A 20139-nucleotide genomic window follows, 5' to 3' on the forward strand; every position below is an offset into this window, starting at 1 on the left:
AGAAGTGAAGTGACTTGTCCAAGGTCACACAGAAGATCAGTGGCAGAGCTGGGATTAGAACCCAGGTCCTTCTGACTCCCAGGCCCGTTTTCTATCCACTAGGCCACGCTGCTTCAATACACGCCACTGATTGTCTGATGACTGGATGCAACTGAGGGAGGCTGAGAAGAGGGAGTAACAGTGGAATGAGGAGCAGCCTGGGCCTTTTACCTATCCAGAGGGAGCTCTCTGCACAGAGAAAGAGCCAGTCTGCTACTGCACATGGTTTTCCCTCTAGACTGTAAGCTCCTTGTGGACTGGGAATGCGTCTATCAAATCTGTTGTACTGTACTCTCCCAAACACTTAGTAAAGTGCTCTGCACACAAGAAGGACTCAATAAATACGATTGAATGACTGAATGGATCCACTCCTATGCAAAGGGACAACCTGGCTCAAAACGTCCAATTGAATATGAGGCCTTTGGATCAGGTTGCATACCGGCTAGTTTTCTTCACCTCCAGGAGGGTTGTTCCTTGTTTCTTTCTTTTTTCTTCTCTTTATATGATCTAGAAAAAAGAATACGGGGGACATGGAGGGGGGAGAGAAGGAAGGGGTGCAGAAGGGAAAAAGAAGGGAGAAGGAAGGGGGAGAAGGGAGTGGGAGAAGGAAGTGGGGGAGAAGGAATGGGAAAGAAAGATGAAGGGGAGATCATTTTTATTTGGAAGAAAGTTGGTTCCTCAAGGGTTTAGTTCTTGGTCCCCTTCTGTTTTTCATCTATATGTACTCCCTTGTTGAACTCATTCGCTCTCATGGCTTCAACTATCATCTCTACGCAAATGACACCCAAATCTACATCTCCTCCCCTGTTCTCTCTCTCTCCCTCTAGGCTTGTATCTCCTCGTGCTTTCAGGACACCTCCACCTGGATGCTGCCCGCCACCTAAAACTCAACATGTATAAGACTCAGCTCCTTATCTTCACTCCCTAACCCTGTCCTCCCCTGACTTTCCTGTCACTACGGATGGCACTACCCATCCTTCCCATCTCACAAGCCCACAACCTTGGTGTCATCCTTGGCTCCGCTCTCTCATTCACCCTACACATCCAATCCATCATCAAAACCTGCCGGTCTCACCTTCACAACATCGCCAACATCCACCCTTTCCTCTTCATCCAAACAGCTCCTTGCTGGTACAATCTCTCATCCTATCCCGACTGGATTACTGCATCAGCATCCTCTCTGATCTCCCAACCTCCTGCGCCTCCCTGCTTCAGTCTATATTTCATTCTGCTGCCCAGATAACCTTTCTACAGAAATACTCTGGGCATGTCACCCCCCTCCTCAAAAATCTCCAGTGGTTGCCTATCAACCTTCACATGAAGCAAAAACTCTTCACTATTGGCTTCAAAGCTCTCCATCACCTTGCCTCCTCCTACCTCACCTCCCTTCTCTCCTTCTACAGCCCAGCCCTCACCCTCCGCTCCTCTGCCCCTAACCTCCTCACTGTGCCTCATTCTCGCCAGTCCCGCTGACGACCCCTCACATCCACAAAATTAGCTCTCTTCCCCACTTCAAAGCCCTACTGAGAGTTCACCTCCTCCAGGAGACTTTCCCAGACTGAGCTCCCCTTTTCCTCTGCTCCTCCTCCCCTCCCCATCACTCCTACTCCCTCCCCCGCTCTACCCCCTTCCCCGCCCCACAGCACTTGTGTATATTTGTACACATTTATTATTCTATTTATTTTATTAAAGATGTGGAAAAGCAGCGTGGCTCAGTGGAAAGAGCCCAGGCTTGGGAGTCAGAGGTCATGGGTTCTAATTCCAGCTCCACTGCTTGTCAGCTATGTAACCTTGGGCAAGTCACTTAACTTCTCTGTGCCTCGGTTACCTCATCTGTAAAATGGGATGAAGACTGTGAGTCCTACGTGGGACAACCTGATTACCTTATATCTACCCCAGAGCTTAGAACAGTGCTTGGCACATAGTTAGCGCTTAACAAATACCAACATTATTATTATGTGCCTATATCTACAATTCTATTTATCTATTTTGATGCTATTAATGCTTGTCTACTTGTTTGTTTTGTCTGTCTCTCCCTTCTAGACTGTGAGCCCGTTGTTGGGTAGGGAATGTCTCTATCTGTTACCATATTGTACTTTCCAAGCGCTTAGTACAGTACTTTGTATACAGTAAGCGCTCAATAAATATGATTGATTGAATAAATGAATGAAAGTAGGGTAGGTATGTTCTCCCCACCCAAATCCTCTCTTCCACTTAACTTCCATCTCAGTTGACACCATTGCCATCTTCTCCTCTCTGAAGCCTGCACTCTTGGCATTAAACTTGTCTTCTCCCCTTCTTTCAAATCCCACATTGATTCTGTCACCAAATCCTGTTGGTAATCCCTCCATGACAGTCCCAGAATCCTCCTTTTCTTCTCCACCTAGTCATGAGGCTGGTCCAGGAACTTGTCACATCTCAGCTTAACTACAGCATCAGCCTCCTCACTGATTTCCCACCTTAAGCCCAACAGACCATAGCTCTCCCCATCTTCAAAGCCCTTCTGAAATCACAACTCCTTCCAGAAGCCTAGCTCGATCAATCTTCCCAGATAATATCTGCCATAACTTTCTCTTTCAATACTTCTGGACCATTTAAACACCTGTATATTCACAGGCACCCAGAACACTAAAATACATTCATATATCTATGTACATGTATGCATGTACATATATATACACACATATATGAATAGATATATGGGTGTTTAATATATACATACATATATAAATTTTACTTTCCCCATTATTTATGCACTGTCATGTATATATCACCCATTTTTCTCTTGTCTAAACTATTTTAGTTTCTGACTTCCTTCTAGATTGTCCCTGACTTGGAGGGCAGGGCTCATGTCCATTTATTGTACTCTTTCCAGTATTGACTACAGTGCTCTGCATACAGCGTGGCTCAGTGGAAAAAGCCCGGGCTTGGGAGTCAGAGGTCATGGGTTCAAATTCCGGCTCCACCACTTGTCAGCTGTGTGACTGTGGGCAAGTCACTTAACTTCTCGGTGCCTCAGTTATCTCATCTGTAAAATGGGGATTAACTGTGAGCCTCACGTGGGACAACCTGATTACCCTGTAACTACCCCAGCGCTTAAACAGTGCTCTGCACATAGTAAGCGCTTAACAAATACCAACATTATTATTATTATTATCACAGTAGGTGCTCAAAAATTTTATTGGTTGATTTATGGATTGCAAAGCCCCAAGCCTGTTGTCTCACTCACCTCCTCTTCATCCTCCTCCTTTTTCTCCTCCTCCTCCTTCTCCTGAGAAGCCATCACCCGTTAAGCTGTTTCATACCTGATGCTTGTAGGGCATGAAAGCATCTTTACCATTGCCCGTGAGGACTGCAACAAAGGCCTGACCTTGCCCCCTGACCTGGTGCTTCTGTGCCAGGCCTGCAGCCCTCCCACTGCCTGGCACATACTAAGTGCTTAACAAATACCATTTTATAGATGAGGTAACTGAGGCATAATGAAGTTAAGTGACTTGCCTAAGGTCACAGAGTAGAGGAGCTGGGATTTGAACCCAGGTCTTCTGACTCCCAGGGCCGGGTTTTATCCACTAGGCTATGCTGCTTCTCTGCATTTGTTGAGCGTCCTCAGGGACTCCCTAAAGTACTCCTTCTACTCTCAACCCAGCCTCTAGGTAACAATCATTGTTCAGTATCTGAATTGTTCAACTGCCCTAGAAAGAACAAACGCCTTCATTTTCATTTTTCAAATTAGAAGGCAAAAGTAACCACCAAATGCTTTAGGGAGGAAAATGTTGTCATGCAACTGTTAAAAAAGCAAACCAAGATTAACACTGGATAAACCTCAAGGGTTAGCTTGGCGGTATTTCTTTTTAAAGAACTCTGAAGAAAACCAATGGCCCAAGGCGCAGTCCCCCAGGGCAGAGAGGATCATAAGGAAACTGAAAGGTAGTGAGGCTGACATGCCTTGGGCTGAGGATATATGATTTTGTTTTCTTAGCGATGAAGGGGAGAGAGAAGAAATTGGTTTCATAGCTAATTCTCTTCAGTGGCTACGACATATAGCTTTGAGGTGGTTTAGACAGGCAGGGAAACAACCGAAAAGCGCTCAGATCAGTCAGCCGCGATTGCTGGTGACTGCTGGTTGCAGCTCAGCCTGCGACTACTCGGTGACTTACCACAATAGCAAATGGAGAACCACTAAGGCAACAACTCAAGGCCCTACTGATCATACAGAAAAGAGTGAGAAATTCTAGGCTAGAAATCCCTCTCAGCTGCCACGGTTGCAGGGCCACTGCTTTGCAAAACAGCAGGGACAAGGTGAGGCCTTCAAAGGCTGAGGCCTTTAGTCCAGTAGATCCAGACTTCCTCACTAACTTCATTGTGGCCCCATTTAAGAAGGTTAAACAAAGGGAGCAGCTTGGCTTGTTAGAAAGAGCAGGGCCCAGGGAGTCAGAAGGGCCTGGGTTCTAATACCAGCTCAGCCACTTTAAAAAAAAAATAGTATTTGCTAAGTACTGACTATTTTCCAGGCACTGTACTAAGCACTGGGGTAGATGCAAGGTTGTCAGGTGGGACACGGTCTCTCTTCCACATGGGCTCAGAGTCTTAATCTCTATTTTACAGATGAGGCAACTGAGGGAAAAAGAAGTCAAGTGACGTCTTCTGTGTGACCTTGGACAAGTCACTTAATTTCTCTGTGCCTCAGCTACCTCATCTGTAAAATGGAGACTAAGACTGTGAGCCCCACATGGGATATGGACTGTGTGCAAGCTTACTGTCGTGTATCTACCCCAGTGTTCAGTACAATGTCTGGCACATAGTAATTGCTTAACAAAGACCATTAAAAAAAATCTAACAGTGAAGTCTGAAAATCATCTCCCCACTGAAAGGAGAAGAGTCCTATATTCTGGTTTTGGAGCTAAGACCACAATTGGAGAATACAAATACAATTTAATTTATGAAAATGAACATAAAATGTCATACCTGGTCCTGTGTTTTAGTCCTCAGTTCTAAAATACTTCATTTATCGTCACAACCAACCGGAAAATGGAGGTGGTTAATTGATTCTGTTTCAGAGTCTGCAACGCCTACCTTAAGCCCCCATAAGAAAGAATCATCCATGTCCATCTTACAGAACTGCTCTGTTTTACGGAAACAGAGATTCTTCAGCCCCATGCCAGGAGTGGATAGAGGGTATGGAGCCAGGTTCTCTCAAATATCTTCATCAGAGAAAGACTAAATCGAGGAGGAATCCATGTACAGAACAGATAAATTACTCTCTCAGTGAAACACAAAGAGTTTCTGTGAGGCACTTACAGAACAGAAAGAACAGGAAGGGAATCAGAGACAACACTAAGGGTATGATGAAGCTAGCAATCATATCCGTAGAAGAGCAGCCTTTTTCTACAAGACATAAAGAAAAGACAAAGATTCTATATTACAGGTTTCACTTGCCCATCACAGTTCTTATTTCCTTTCATCCCCTCTTCCCTCCTTCTTCAAATCCCAAATTCTCCCTTTGGAACTATCAAAAGGAATGGTCCTCTGCATGCAGGTCTACACAGAGGAATTATCTAAATAATTAAGACCTAAGGTGTGTTCTGGCCTCGAATAATGAATATTCCATCAACCACCCCACGCTTTACCATTCCATCTAAAATATTCAGTTAATTAAGGTTAGAGTCTATTTGGGAGACCAGAATTGGCCAGATAATCTGGGGTGTAGATTGTCAATATCCTATCTACTATTCCTTTCATCTGCAAGTGTCCAACCCGCCGCTTTTACCTGAGTGCCACTGCTGCTCGAGCAGTGACAAAACACTCTATAGTTCTGTACTCTTGCTTTTTAGGATCAGAGCTCACCTTCAAGGTCACGGATGTTCATTAGGAAAAAACCGGCCAACACCATGACTAGAATCACTCCTCCAGGAGCTGTGGCATCCAGGATGATGCGGATTGCTACGAGAGAAGAATCACTGTAACAATTCCCAAGATTCATGGAAGTTTAGACGGATCTCCTGGTATGTCCCACAAGCCTGGGACTCAGAAGGACCTGGGTTCTAATCCTGAATCCACCACTTGTCTGCTGTGGGACCTTGGGCAAATCACTAACTTCTCTGTGCGTCAGTTCCCTCATCTATAAAATGGGGATTAAGACTGTGAGCCCCACGTGAAACAACCTGATTACCTTGTATCTACCCCAGAGCTTAGAACAGTGCTTAGCACACTGTAAGGGTTTAACAAATACCATCATTATGATTATTATTATTACCTACCCCAGCACTTAATACAGTGCCTGGCACATAGTAAGCACTTAACAAATAACATTAAAAAAAAAGAAGAAAAGGAAACTGGGATCTTGGACTGTGGCCGAGAGCAGCATGGGAACTGGGTAGGACTAATTAGTTGGGCAATGAACCCAGGAGGAAGTTCAGAGGTGGATGTCAGTGACATCTAGGAAGGAAGCATGGTCTAGATGATTAACTACAAGGACCAGGAACATAGTCAGCTCACCAGCATCAAAACATGCTTTGAGTAGTATGGTTGCTCTGGGCAGAAAATGTGATAATAATAATAATTATGTCATTTGTTAAGTGTTTACTACATACCAGACACTATAACAATATTGATGGTTTTTCTTAAGGCCTTACTATATGTCAATCACTGTTTTAAACTGTACTTACCGCTGGGGTGGATAACAAGCAAATCAGGTTGGACACAGTACCTGACCCATGTGGGGCTCACAGTCTCAATCCCCATTTTACAGATGAGGTAATTGAGGCACATAGAAGTTAAATTACTTGTCAAAGTTCTCACAGCAGAGGATGGATAATATCAGAACACCAAAACAGTTGCTGAAATGATCTGCAAAGGGGTTCGTGCATGGTACAAGGGAAGAATCAATTACTCATTCATTCACTCAATAGTATTTATTGAGCGCTTACTATGTGCAGAGCACTGTACTAAGCACTTGGAATGGACAATTTGGCAACAGATAGAGACAATCCCTGCCTAATGACGGGCTCACAGTCTAAACTGGGGAGTCAGCAAAGCAAAACTTAACAAAACAAAAACAAGACAACATCATCGAGATAAACAGAATCAAGGAGATATACACCTCATTAACAAAATAAATAGGGTAATAAATAATATGTACAAATGAGCACAGTGCTGAGGGGAGGGGAAGGGGGAAGAGCAGAGGATTGGGGGGAGGGGAGGACCAGTCTAAAATACTATAAAATAGCAGTGGATTTTTGGGAAGGAGGCCAGCCTGGAGGGCAGTAATAGGGAACAAACGCTTTGCCAAAGACTGGGATATCAGGGGGCAAACCCAAAAATAGAGATAGACCCTGCCTGGGACAAAAACATTACCTGAGCAAGGATCTATCTCTAAAGCTAAACAATGCAAAAGGGTATGTCAGTCAGGCTTGGGTCTTTTCAGCAATACATACGCACACAGATATAAACACACACACACACACACACACACATATGGGGACAATGGAAAGTGAAGAAAAGCATTTCACATTTCACAAGGCTTAATGGAGAATATCCTAGATTGCTGGATTTGGATTTACTCCCGAAAAAATAAGAAAAATACTCACTCCTTCTGCCTGTAAATGTTCGTAGCCTTTTGGGATCCCAAACCACTACTGTCAAAGTCACCATCATCACCCAGGTAAGGGCCAAAATGAGAAATATGAGAAATACAGAAACACCTGGGAGAAATGAAACAGTCACTCAGACATCATTCCAGGAGTTTCCTAGGTCCTGGCCCTAGGACCAGGACCATGGTCCATCTCTTAAACCACATGGCCCAAAAAAGAGTTTTCCCTGAGGTCCCAGCTGCTGAGTATCAATGTATCATTGAGTAAGGACAATAAAAGTGGACTAACAAAGTATAGGCTTGAAATCTAAAGGCACATAAGCCTAAAAGCGGGGTGGCCTAGTGGAAAGAGCCCAGGCCTGGGAGTCAGAGGACTGGGGTTCTATCCTGGTCCCGACACTTGTCTGCTGTGGGACCTTGGGCAAGTCACTTCACTTCACTGTGCCTCAGTTCCCTCATCTGCAAAATGGGGATTCCAATACCTGTTCTCTCTCCTACTTAGGCTATGAGCCCTATATAAGACTTGATGATCTTGTGTCTACCTCGGTACTTTAGTATAGTTCTTGGCACATACTAAATGCTTAACAAAAAACAAAATTGTTATTATTAGTAGTAATTATTATTTGAAAATAGAGAGAAACAGGGAGGCTTCTAGAGAGATTGTCAGGGTGGGAGAGTCGGGGAGAAGAGACTAAAGGTTTTGCACATCTGGGGAAATTACTTTCCAAATGGCAGAGACAAGATCATATGACCTTTAGCAATCTCCAAAGTGTCTGTCAAACTTTTTGGAATTAGTATAATAGTCCAGAGCTCTCCAGTCTTCCAGGAATAGGATTTGTAATGGTATTTGAGAAAGATCATTATATCTATAAATAGGAATCAGGGAAGAATTTTTTTTCTAAAAAAAACCTTGTCAAACACTGCAGGAGAATTGAATCAGGATTTAGTGTGGACAGAACCACATATCTGGGAAGAACTTTGCAATACAAAACACTGAGAAAAATTCTTAATAATAATAGTAATAGTAACAATGATAATGTTATTTGTTAAGTGTTTATTATATGCCTAGCACTAGGCTAGTTGTAGGTATGATATACTCAGATCAAATACAGTCTAAGTGGAGGGGAGAATGGGTATTTAATTTTACAAAGAAGTTAAGTGACTTGTCAAAGGTCACACAGCAGGTAAGTAGCAAATCTAGGTATAAAGCTCAAGTCTCCTGTTTGCCAACTCTGTTTTCTTTCCACTAAGCCACACTGCTTCTGAAGTCCTTTGCTCATTCACCACAATGCTGACAGTTTTTGTTCTTGGAGCTAGGTACCCCAAAAGGGGAGGAGGGAAGAGGTAGAGGGGATGGGGGAGGAGAGGGTGAATGGCTGAGATGAGAAACTCATTCCCTACTTGCTTTTTCTGGCCTCACTCGGCACGAATCACTAGGAAAGCTGCAGTCCAGTCCTGATCCCTTCCCCCATCCACATGTTCATTCAATCGAATTTATTGAGGGCTTACTGTGTGCAGAAAACTGTACTAAGCATTTGGAAAGTACAATTCAGCAATAAAGAGAGACAATCCCTGCTCACATGGGGCTTACACCCCGGTCAGATCTGCCCATGATGGATTAACATGATGAGGAAGTCCTCTGCTCATTATGGCTGAGCTGTCATTTGCAGTATTTCCTCCGAAGCCCTCCCTACCCCCACCACATTTTATTTTTCATTTCACTTTCATCGCTTCCTCCTGATCTGAGTCTCATCACCACTGTACCTTGCTGCGCCATCCAGATGATTGTAACTGCAAACAGCAGACCTGACGACAGACACACCGTGGCTTGAAGGAAGCAGATGAAATATCTCCATTCCTCTCCTAGACAAGTGGGCGAAACATTTATTATCTTGTTGGATTCTTCCAGCACACACACACACACACAGTTTGAATTAGATCTGTACAGATCACTCTCAAAACAATGAAGGAAAAAAAGATGTCTTGTCTGAGACTCTTGATTAGCAAGAACTGACAGTGAATGGAGTTTGGGTCCCAAACTCCACAATACCAATGAGAGCTGAAATCTTCTTCATATTACTGAAAAACAAACAGAAAAGCTGCAAGGGAAACTACTGTCCTGAAGGGTTGAGGCAGGAGAAGCTGCTTTGGCACAACAAAAACCACACTAATAATAATAATTGTGATATTTGTTAAGTGCTTACTATGTACCAGGCTAAATGCTGGAGTGAATACAAGCAAATCAGGTTGGACACAGTCCCTGTCCCAAGTGGGGCTCACAGTCCCAATCCCCATTTTACAGATGAGGGAACTGAGGCACAGAACAGTGAAATGACTTGCCCAAGGTCATAGAGCAGGCAAGCAGTGAAGTTGGGATTAGAACCCAAGTCCTTCTGACTCCCATGCCCATGCTCTATCCACGCCACGCTATTTGCTGCCCAAATGAAATGGAAAACTGCATCTACTTACAATAGGAATTCATACCATCTTCCCTGCAATGTCAATCCATCAGTGGTATTTATTGAGAGCTTATTGTTTGCAGAGCACTGTACTAAGGACTTGGAAGAGTACAATTCAGTAGAACTGCTACAACGATCCCAAGGAGCTTACAATCTAGGAGGGCTTTATATCTTCCCTCCCACCAGGCTGAGCAGCAGTAGCAACTGAGCAATGAGAAATAATAATTGTGGTATTTGTTAAGTGCTTACTATGTGCCAAGCACTGTTCTAAGTGCTGGAGTAGATACAAGGCAATCTGATTGTCCCACGTGAGGCTCACAGTCTTAATCCCCATTTTCCAGATGAGGTAACTGAGGCTCAGAGAAGATAAGTGACTTGCCCAAAGTCACACAGCTGACAGGTGGCAGAGGCAGGATTAGAACCCACGACCTCTGACTTCCAAGCCCTCACTCTTGACACTACAGTAAAGGGAGAGGGGCAAAGTGATAATAGTATTTACCAACACTGCACAACAGTTAAATTGGAGGCACCAGAAAAAAGTGCCTATGGCACAACCTAGACGTATCCTAGGCACAGCCCTGGATGGAGTTAATGGACTACCCTCCTGGGCATCGTAGAAGTGCCAAGAAGACCAGTACTTTCCTTCAAACCTAAACAGTGATGGAAAAAGTAATATCAGTCAGTCAATCGTATTTATTGAGTGCTTACTAAGCATTTGGGAGAGTACAATATAACAATATGCAGACACATTCCCCGCCCACAGTGAGCTTACAGTCTTGAGGGGGAGACAGATATTAATATAAATAAATTACAGATATGTGTGTAAGTGCTCTGGGCCTTGGAGGGGGCATGAATAAAGGGGGAAAGTCAGAGTTGAAGAAAAGGAAAAGAGAACTTAGGGAAGGCCTCTGGGAGGAGATGTGCCTTCTATAAGGCTTTGAAGGCAGGTGAGAGTAATTGTCTCTTGTATTTTGTGTCGTTCTCTCCAGGCCCACCCTACTAGACCTTTAATAAGCTGAAACCATGCTTTGCTTCCCAACTCTCCATCATCAGTATTCTGCCATGCGCTTGGGGCCATACAATAAAAGTATCCATTAATAAAGTCTATTGAGAGCACTGTCCTAAGCACTTGGAAGAGGACAATATACCAGAGCCGGAAGATATGTTCCTTGTCCACAAGGAGCTTATGGTCTAGAAGGGACATGTGGTCACGACCCTTGAGCTTACAACTTTTTTTGGCGGGGGGCAGGGGAGAGCTCGTTGTGGGCAGGGAATGTGTCTGTTTGTTGTTGTACTCTCCCAAATGCTTAGTACAGTACTTTGCAAGCAGTAAGCACTCAATAAATATGATTAAATGAAAAAACGAATGAATGAACCAGAGGGTGGAGGCAGATTCTCCCTCGAGCTGAAGGCTGAGTTTCTTCTTCTGCTCATCACTCACTTGAATTGAAGTCATGTGAGTGAATGAGCTCCCTGAGAGAATGCCTTGTCTTATGCCATTGAGTCATCTCTGACCTGTAGTGACACCATGAACATCTCTCCCAGAATGCCCCACCTCTATCTGTAATAGTTCTTGGTAAAAATATGGAAGTGGTTTACCATTGCCTCCTTCCACGCAGTGAACTTGAGACTCCACCCTCGACTCTCTCCCATGCCACTGCTGCCCAGCACAGGTGAGTTTTGACTTGTAGCAGATTGCCTTCCACTTGCTAGCTACTGCCCAAGCTAAGAATGGAATGGACAGGCCTCTGCTTGACTCTCCCTCCCATAGTCGAGACTGGTAGAGTACTGGAAACTCTCCACGTGCGACCCTGAGAGGGAGGCTGAGAAAATGAGTGTGCTGCAAAAAAAGTAAAGGACCCAAAATCCAGGCTTGCACTTAAAGGTGAGAGGAGAAAGAACAGCTAGCAAAGTAGACTAAGAGAAGAAAAGTAGAAAGTTAACCAGGAAAGCTGTGACATAGAAATCAAGGTCAGAGAGAGTTTCTGGGAGAGGGAAGTGGTCAATGGTATCAGAGGCAGCTAAGAGATCTAGAAGGATTTGGAAAGAGTAACGCTCATCAAATTTGACCGGAAGGAAGTCTTTGAGAACTATGGTGACTGAGGTCTCAGGAGATTGACTAGGGTTAAGATTAGATTGCAGACGTTTGAGGAAAAAGATGTGAAGGTAATGGATAAGCATCATCTGTTGGAGGAGTTTGGATTGGAATGGAAGAAAGACTGGATTGTGACCTTGAAGATATGATGAGATTAAGAGGAGTCTGCTTCAGTATGTGGGGAGGTGGGAGTCTTGAGCATGTCTGAAGGCAGAGGGGAGAGAGTCAGAGGAGAGTGAGAAGTTGAAGTTGGCAGTACAAGATGGAAACGAGTGTCTGAGAAATGGGAAGGGATGGAGGTCCATGGCCCTGTTAGAAGGGTCAGATTTTAAGAACAGGACAGAAACCATCTCTTGAGACAGCTGGAAAGAAAACTCCTTTGAAGGTAGGTGCAATGGGAATAAAGGAAGAACCCTGGATTTTAAGAGAAACTGTACCTCTGAGTCTAATCTGAATTAGGGGAAAAAGGGACTTTTGTTTCAATAGTATTTGTTAAATGCTACTCCGCACCAGGCGCTGTATTAAGCACTGGGGTAGATAGAAGCTACTCAGGTTGGACGGAGTCCCTCTCCCACAAAACATTCACAGTCTTAATCTCCATTTTACAGATGAGGGAACTGAGGCACAGAGGAAGTGAAATGACTTGCCCAAGGTCATACAGTAAAGAAGTGGCAGAGCCGGGATTCAGACCCAGGTCCTTCTGACTCCTAGTCCGTGCTGTACCCACTAGAATATGTTCCTTCTCATTTGTCAGAGAGAAGGAGAATTTTATGGCCATGGAAGCTCATTTTGAACCCAAAGTGAAAATATGTGGTGCTCTTAAAGGACTTACTGTCACTTGGACAAGAAACATGTTTCAAGTGGAAAAATTATTTTAGAAAAGGCTTGGGATTCCAGGGGTGGAGTGAGGGGTGGGTTTTAAGGTCCGATTCCCCATGGCTGCATAGCCACAAACAAGAGACTACCCTGATCAGTTTAGAATGAATCTTTTAGGGACACTAAGATGAGGTTTCCAAGAATTTGTCCCAATCCAAACTCAATTCACTAAGCCAAGGGTGGCCAAATGGCAGATCACAAATCTCACTGCAACTTTTATTCACTTTCTGAGCAACTAGAGGCGACAAGCTAGTTAACATATACTTTATTATTTATCATTTAGAGAAGGAGCATGGCATAGAGGAGCGAGCACAGGCTTGGGAGTCAGCAGGTCATGGGTTCTAATCCTGGCGCTGTCACTTGTCTGCTGTGTGACTTTGATTACTTCACTTCTCTGTGCCTCAGTAACCTCATCTGTAAAATGGGGATCGATGCTGTGAGCCTCATGTGGGCCATGGAACGTGTCCAACCCAATTTGCTTGTATCCACCCCAGTGCTTAGTACAGCCTGGCACAAAGTAAGCACTTAATAAATACTGTTACTAATTATCATTTGCCATGGGCTGCAATGTGTAACTGTTCCAATCCTTTCACTAATGACCATGGCAACTGCCGTTGGGGGCCTAGACCAGGGAGGGGAATGGCAGCGGGCCCCCAACCTCACCCTGCTGTCTCCTGCTCACTGCCATTTCCCCCCCAACCCATGGAAATGCCTACTCTCTGGAACTCCCACCAAACCCACCCAGGGGACTACTGCCCTCCCCAGCCCCTTCTGCCACTCCCACCCTCCTCCAAATGCCCACTCACCATTCCAGTTAAAGAAATTTCTTTTCGATCTGTGGTGCTTGGCAAAATTATGATTTTGGCTAAGTGAAGCAGCATGGCCTAGGGGAAAGAGCAAAGGTCTAGGAGTCAGAAGATGTGGCTTCTAATTCCAACTCTGCCAGCAGTCTGCTGTGGGAACTTAGGAAAGTCAGTTAACTTCTCTGTGCCTCAATTTCCTCAGCTGTAAAATGAGAATTAACTCCTATTGCTTTCTACTCAGACTGTGAGCCTCATACAGGCTAGGTACTGTGTCTGACCTATCTTTCATCTAACCCAGCGATTGATATAGTACTTGGCCCATAGTAAGCAGTTAAAAAACATTATCATTATCATTAGTTTGCGAGTCATTAGTTCACGAGGCAAGACCAACCCTGCACCAGGTCACAATGCTGTTTTACCCACCAGGTTTTGGCTTAGCTGACTGACAGCACAGGGAAACGAAACCTAGAGCCGCAATAACTCCCAACATCAATGCAACTGCGGACATTTTCTGGGCTTGCTGCAAGGCTGCTGGGATACCTACGGCACAGAAAGAGAGTACATCATTAGTCAGCTGACGAATAGCACAGACTACAAATAGCAAATACTAGAAAAAAGGAAGGTATAAGTAGGAGAGAGGGAGAGAGAGAGAGAAGTGCTTCAGCATGCCTTTCCAGTTTTCAGTTGTGTCCTTGATATAACTGAAATTTACCAATAGGTAACTGTTCAACTTAACTTCTCAGAGGAATCAGACAATTGGTTAACCAGCTTGAGGAGTGACTAGGAGAATCGATGAATTAATCAATGGCATTTATTAAGTGCTTAGTTTGTGCCGAGCACTATATTAAGCACTTGGGTGAGTATTCAGAACTTAGAACAGTGCTGGGCAAATAGTTAGCTCTTAACAAATGCCATAAGTATTATTATTACAATATAACAGAATTGGTTCCCTGCCTAGAATAAACCTACAGTCTAAAGGGGGAGACAGACATTAATATAATTAAATAAATGACAAATACATACAAAAGTGCTGTGGGGCTATGGGAGAGGTGAATATAAGGAGCAAATCCAAGAGCAAACCTGAAGCAGAAGGGAGTGGGTGACGAGGAAATGAGTTAGGAAAGGCCTCTTGGAAGAGATGTGTCTTCGATAAGTAAAAGGAACCAGATCCTAGTAATATGGAATCAGCAGAGACCATGGAGCTGAACTACCTTATCTTCTCAGTTACAGCCAGGCTCTCCAATAAGTGTGAGTGATTGCAGTTCAGAATTCTTTCATGCTGAGGAGCGAGATTTGGCATGGCACTTTAGTTAGTCGGTAGGACAATGAGAATCTGAGAGCCCAGCCTTGCAAAGCATTCTTCGGAGTACACCGTAGAGGTTAGGTTCAGCCTGGGTCTTCTAATTTACATTGTATTAGGCAGTGTAGGCTTCGAACATACTTTAACATTTTTTATGTTCTACACTTCACTACCTACAATTTTTGTCTCGCATTATTTCAATCAATGGTATTTATTGCGTGTTCTTTGTGCAGAGTACTATACTATGAGAGAAGCAGCATGGCCTAGTGGAAAGAGCACAGGCCTGAGTTTCAGAGGACCTGGGTTCGGAGCCCCACTCTGCCGCTCACCTACTGTGTGACCATGGGCAAGTCACTTTACTTCTCTGTGCCTCAGTTTCCTTATCTGCAAAATGTGGATTCAATGCCTATTCTCCTTCCTAATTAGACTATTAGACCCATGTGGGAACTGATTATTGTGTATCTACCCCAGGGCTTAGTACAGCGCTTGACACATAGCAGACATTAACTAATACCACAATTAATAATATTGCTAAGAGTTTGGGAGAGTACAGTACAAAAGACTTATTGAACATATTTCCTGACATTCCCACGGCATATATGTATATATATTTATATATATATAAATATACATCTGTAATTAATTCATTTATACTAATGTCTGTCTTCCCCTCTAGACTGTGAACTCGTAGTGGGTAGGGAATGTGTCTGTTGCTGTACTGTACTCTTCCAAATGCTTAGTACAATGTCTTGTACACAGTAAGTGCTCTATAAATGCAACTGAACGAAAGAACTTACAGTCTAGAGGACTGTTATTTGGGTTGGTTTTTTTTCCCCTTGAAACTGGAAACTCTTGGAGAGCACAGTCTGGATTTAGTTTCCCATTCTGTAATTTCCCCAAGTACCCAGTGCTGTTCTCTCCCTGACTTTCCTGCGAATGTAGACAGTACCACCATCCTTCCCGTCTCACAAACCCATAAACTTGGCGTTATCTTTGACTCCTCTCTCTCACTCAACCCACATATTCAATCCGTCACCAAATCCTGTCAGTCTCACCTCCGTAACATCGCTAAAATCCATCCTTTCCTCTTCATCCAAACTACCACTACCTATCCTATCCCACCTAGATGACTGAATCAGCCTCCTTGCTGACTCCGTACCTCCTACCTCTCCCCACTCTAGTCCATACCTCACTACGCTGCCCAGATCATCTTTCTACAGCACGTTCCAGACTTGTTTCCTCCCTCCTCAAAAATCTCCAGTGGTTGCCTATCCACCTCCTTATCAAACAAAAACTCCTCACCACTGGCTTTAAAGCACTCCATCACCTTACCCACTCCTATCTCAACTCACTTCTCTCCTTCCACATCGCAGGCCACACACTTTGCTCCTCTGGTGCTAACCTTCTCACTGTGCCTTGATCTCACCCGTCTTGCTGCCGACCCCTGGCCCACATCCTGTCTCTGGCCTGTAATGCCCTCCCTCCTCAAATCCACCAATTACTCTCCCCTACTTCAAAGCCTTATTGACGGCACATCTCCTCCAACAGGTCTTCCCAGACTAAGCCCCACTTTTCCTCATCTCCCACTCCCTTTTGTGTCGCCCTGACTTGCTCCCTTTGCTCTTCCCCTCAGCTCAGCTCCAGGGTACCTATGTATATATCTGTAATTTTATTTATTGCACTGATGTCTGCTTATTTGTCTGATGTCTGTCTCCCCACCTCTAGACTGTGAACTCATTACAGGCAGGGATTGTCACTGTTTATTGTTGTACTGTATTTTCCCAAGTGCTTAGCAAAGTGCTCTGCTCACAGTAAGTGCTTAATAAATACGATTGAATGAATGAATAATGTTGAATAAGAAGGCAGCAGGGAGGAGGACTGTACCATAAGAGGTAAACGCACATAATAATACCAGAGTAATTATTAAGGGGAAGTGCCAGATGGAAGAATGATTTTATGTCAACAGGAACACTTTACTGGAGTTTGTGAGCCTTAAATCAGGCAAATACTTGGTAAAGGCTGTTAGTTCCCAAAGCTCCTGTTAGTTATCTTGATGGTAGCCAGGTCAAACATTTTAGGGGCCTCCTGCCTGATCTAGGATCACCTAGTAACCAATAACAAAAGGAAGCTATTGCCAGATGTCACTGGAAATAAACGATCCCCACCATCTAATAAATCAAAAATCTTATCTCACAGCCCACTCTACAGGGCCTAAAGGAAAATACAAGTGGAGCCAGGTTGTGGCACCGTAAATGAGGCCAAATTTTATCTTTGAAAATTATGTTAAAAAAAGTCCACACCAAAGGAAACCTGTAATAAGGCTGGAGAGTTTCCCCATTATTATTACTGTTGTACCATAGGCATGAAGTTGAAAAGCAGCACGGCCTCTCAGTTCCTCTTCTAGGAGGAGAAACCGTTGGGTGATTCTGTATCTCTCTCTTTGAGCACAGCATTGAAGGGTGAGATTGCATAGGAAAAAAATCTGTAGGCAGAGGGAGGAAGTGTATTTGAAGGGCAAAAGAAGGGATTACGGAGAAGAATGTGGCCTAATGGAAAGAGCACAGGCTTGGGAGTCAGAAGACCTGGATTCTAATACCGGCTTTGCCATTTAACTGCTGTGTGGACTTGGGAAACTCACTTAACCTCAGTATGCCTGTTTCTTCATCTATATTCTCCTACTTAGACTGCCAGCCCCATGTTGAACAGGGACTCTGTCCAACCTGATTAACTTGTATCTACCCCAGTGCTTGACAATTGTAGGTACTTAAATTTATTTATATTAATCTGTCTCCCCTCGCTAGATTCTACGCTTGTTCTGGGCAGGGAACATGCCTACCAACTATGTTATACCGTACTCTCCCCACTGCTTAGTATAGTGCTCTGCACATAGTAAGTGTTCAATAAATATGATTGATTAAATGCCTTAATCATTATTTATAGTTATTTTTCATTCTTATTCCAAGGCTCCATTCTGTACTCACCTTCAAACGTAACGAACAGGGTGGCTTGCCTCCAGCTGATTTCATTGCTGGCATTGCAGGAGAAGTTCCCACAGTCCGATTTCTCCAGATTAATTATTCCCAGATGTTTCTGGTCCTCAGACTGTTGGTAACACTCCTCTGGTGGGATCGGCTCTTCGTTCCTCATCCAAACAATAGTGATCCTGTCACCTGACACATCACAGGATAACCACAAGGTTGAACCATCCAGGGACAAATTACTTCTCAACTGGGGTTGGGTCACAGGCTCTGAAAGGTAGGAAGATCAACTAAGTATTAGGTAATGTGAGAAAAAGAATCAGATCTAGGTTTTTATAGACCTATCCGGACAAGAGGGTGAGGGTTATAATATGTATGCCCACAGAATCCGCTTACTTCAAATGATGAATCCATTTATAAGCCAACAAGTCGTCTCCAAAATCTGGTTTCTCTCAATTATATGAACTCTCTTATAATAGTAGAGAGAAGCAGCGTGGCTCAGTGGAAAGAGCACGGGCTTTGGAGTCAGAGGTCATGGATTCGAATCCAGGCTCGGCCACTGGTCAGCTGTGTGACTTTGGGCAAGTCACTTAACTTCTCGGTGCCTCAGTTACCTCATCTGTAAAATGGGGATTAAGACTGTGAGCCCCACGTGGGACAACCTGATTCCCCTGTGTCTACCCCAGCGCTTAGAACAGTGCTCGGCACATAGTAAGCGCTTAACAAATACCAACATTACAACATTATTAATAATAATAGTAGTAATAATAACAATAATGATACTATTTGCTAAGCACTTACTATGTGTCATGCGCAGAGGTAGATATAGTACAATCATATCAGACATACTACCTGTCACACATGAGAGTCACAATCTAAGAGGGAGACTGAGTACTCCCGAATGAGCCAGAATGAAAACTCAAGCCTTGTGATTCCCACTCCTGTGTTTTTCCATTATTGTGACTGACTTGAATAGAGTGATTAAAGCCCATTGCAATTTAGCATACAGAACAAGATGCTTTTTTGCTGAAGAGGATTTGAAAGATAACACACTCTAAAAATTAAGCATTTTCAAATGAACACTAAAAAATCTAACTCAAAGTCTTTAACTATTGGTTTATATTTGCATTGCTACTTGTAATTATATATATTTTAATATAAAGTATACTTATATTATTGTGCTCCATTTTTCTTTTATTTTGGGAATGCATTACTATAATTTGCATTATTTACTCTGGGATAACACACTTTATTTAGTGCTCTTCTGCTTATTCCACTATTTTCAAAGAACCAACCAAGAATACTAATTAGGGTTAGCCAGAAATGGGGTATTTTGCTTTCTGTCCTTTCACCGCTGGAATCTAGGATTAGTTTTATAGTCCAATAAAGTACTTTCAGAAGAGTAAAGGGATACAAATATCATAAAAAGAATGAACTCCCAAGGAAGTAAGAACAAAGAGGAAAGAAAAGAGAAGAAAAAGCAAAGAAAAAGAACCTGGGGGAAAAAACAAACCAAAGAGGGCTCAATCAGAGAAGACCTCTTGGAGGAGAAGTGACCTTAATAATGCTTTGAAGGTGGGGAGAGTGGAGGTCTGGCAAATATGGAGGGAGAGTCTGTGGAAAAGGGGTGAACGGTGAAATAGATGAGATCAGGGTACATTGAGGGAGCTGGCACTAGAGGTGTAGAGTGTGCAGTCTGGGCTGTAGTAGGAGTTCAGGGAGATAAGACGAGGTGAGCTGATGGAGTGCTTTAAAGCTGATGGTAAGGAGTTTCAGGGACGGGAAATGACTCCTGCCCACAAAGTCTCTGAAGGAAATTCTGATGATTCAAAACCTCGTATTACCCAACGCCCTCCTTGTTTAACCAAAGCTGCTTTTCAGGTAGCAAATGGGCGCATGTGTGTTTCATTTCTCCTTGCCCCTATTATCTTTGTGGTTGGGATGAAGAATTTTTGCCTCTCTCAGCCAAAAATTCCCTATGAAATCCACAGATCTAAAAGA

The 20139-nt window shown here is 43.6% G+C and overlaps 1 protein-coding gene and 1 non-coding gene across 6 annotated transcripts in view; both read right to left on the reverse strand.

The window, feature by feature from the left end:
- LOC100681856 overlaps positions 1-20139 on the reverse strand; it is a 38765-nt gene that overhangs the window by 3771 nt on the left and 14855 nt on the right. For 2 of the 5 annotated variants that reach the window (XM_029067983.2, XM_029067982.2), the window contains exons 4-11: positions 18142-18408; positions 14284-14400; positions 13864-13941; positions 9392-9490; positions 7626-7739; positions 5884-5979; positions 5338-5424; positions 479-546 (exon numbers count right to left, since the gene is read on the reverse strand). In XM_029067983.2, coding sequence (XP_028923816.1) covers positions 482-546; positions 5338-5424; positions 5884-5979; positions 7626-7739; positions 9392-9490; positions 13864-13941; positions 14284-14400; positions 18142-18408 — 923 coding nt within the window. In that variant the 3' untranslated portion in view covers positions 479-481. The remainder of the gene's footprint in view (positions 1-478; positions 547-5337; positions 5425-5883; positions 5980-7625; positions 7740-9391; positions 9491-13863; positions 13942-14283; positions 14401-18141; positions 18409-20139) is intronic. The other 3 variants (XM_029067986.2, XM_029067985.2, XM_029067984.2) reach the window with 3 other exon arrangements.
- Positions 11770-11907, reverse strand: LOC114813103. The gene has a single exon (XR_003760714.1). It is a non-coding gene; the product is annotated as a small nucleolar RNA SNORA7 (small nucleolar RNA).

This window comes from Ornithorhynchus anatinus, chromosome 6, assembly GCF_004115215.2.
Source record: "Ornithorhynchus anatinus isolate Pmale09 chromosome 6, mOrnAna1.pri.v4, whole genome shotgun sequence".
In the NCBI taxonomy this organism is placed as follows: Eukaryota; Metazoa; Chordata; class Mammalia; order Monotremata; family Ornithorhynchidae; genus Ornithorhynchus; species Ornithorhynchus anatinus.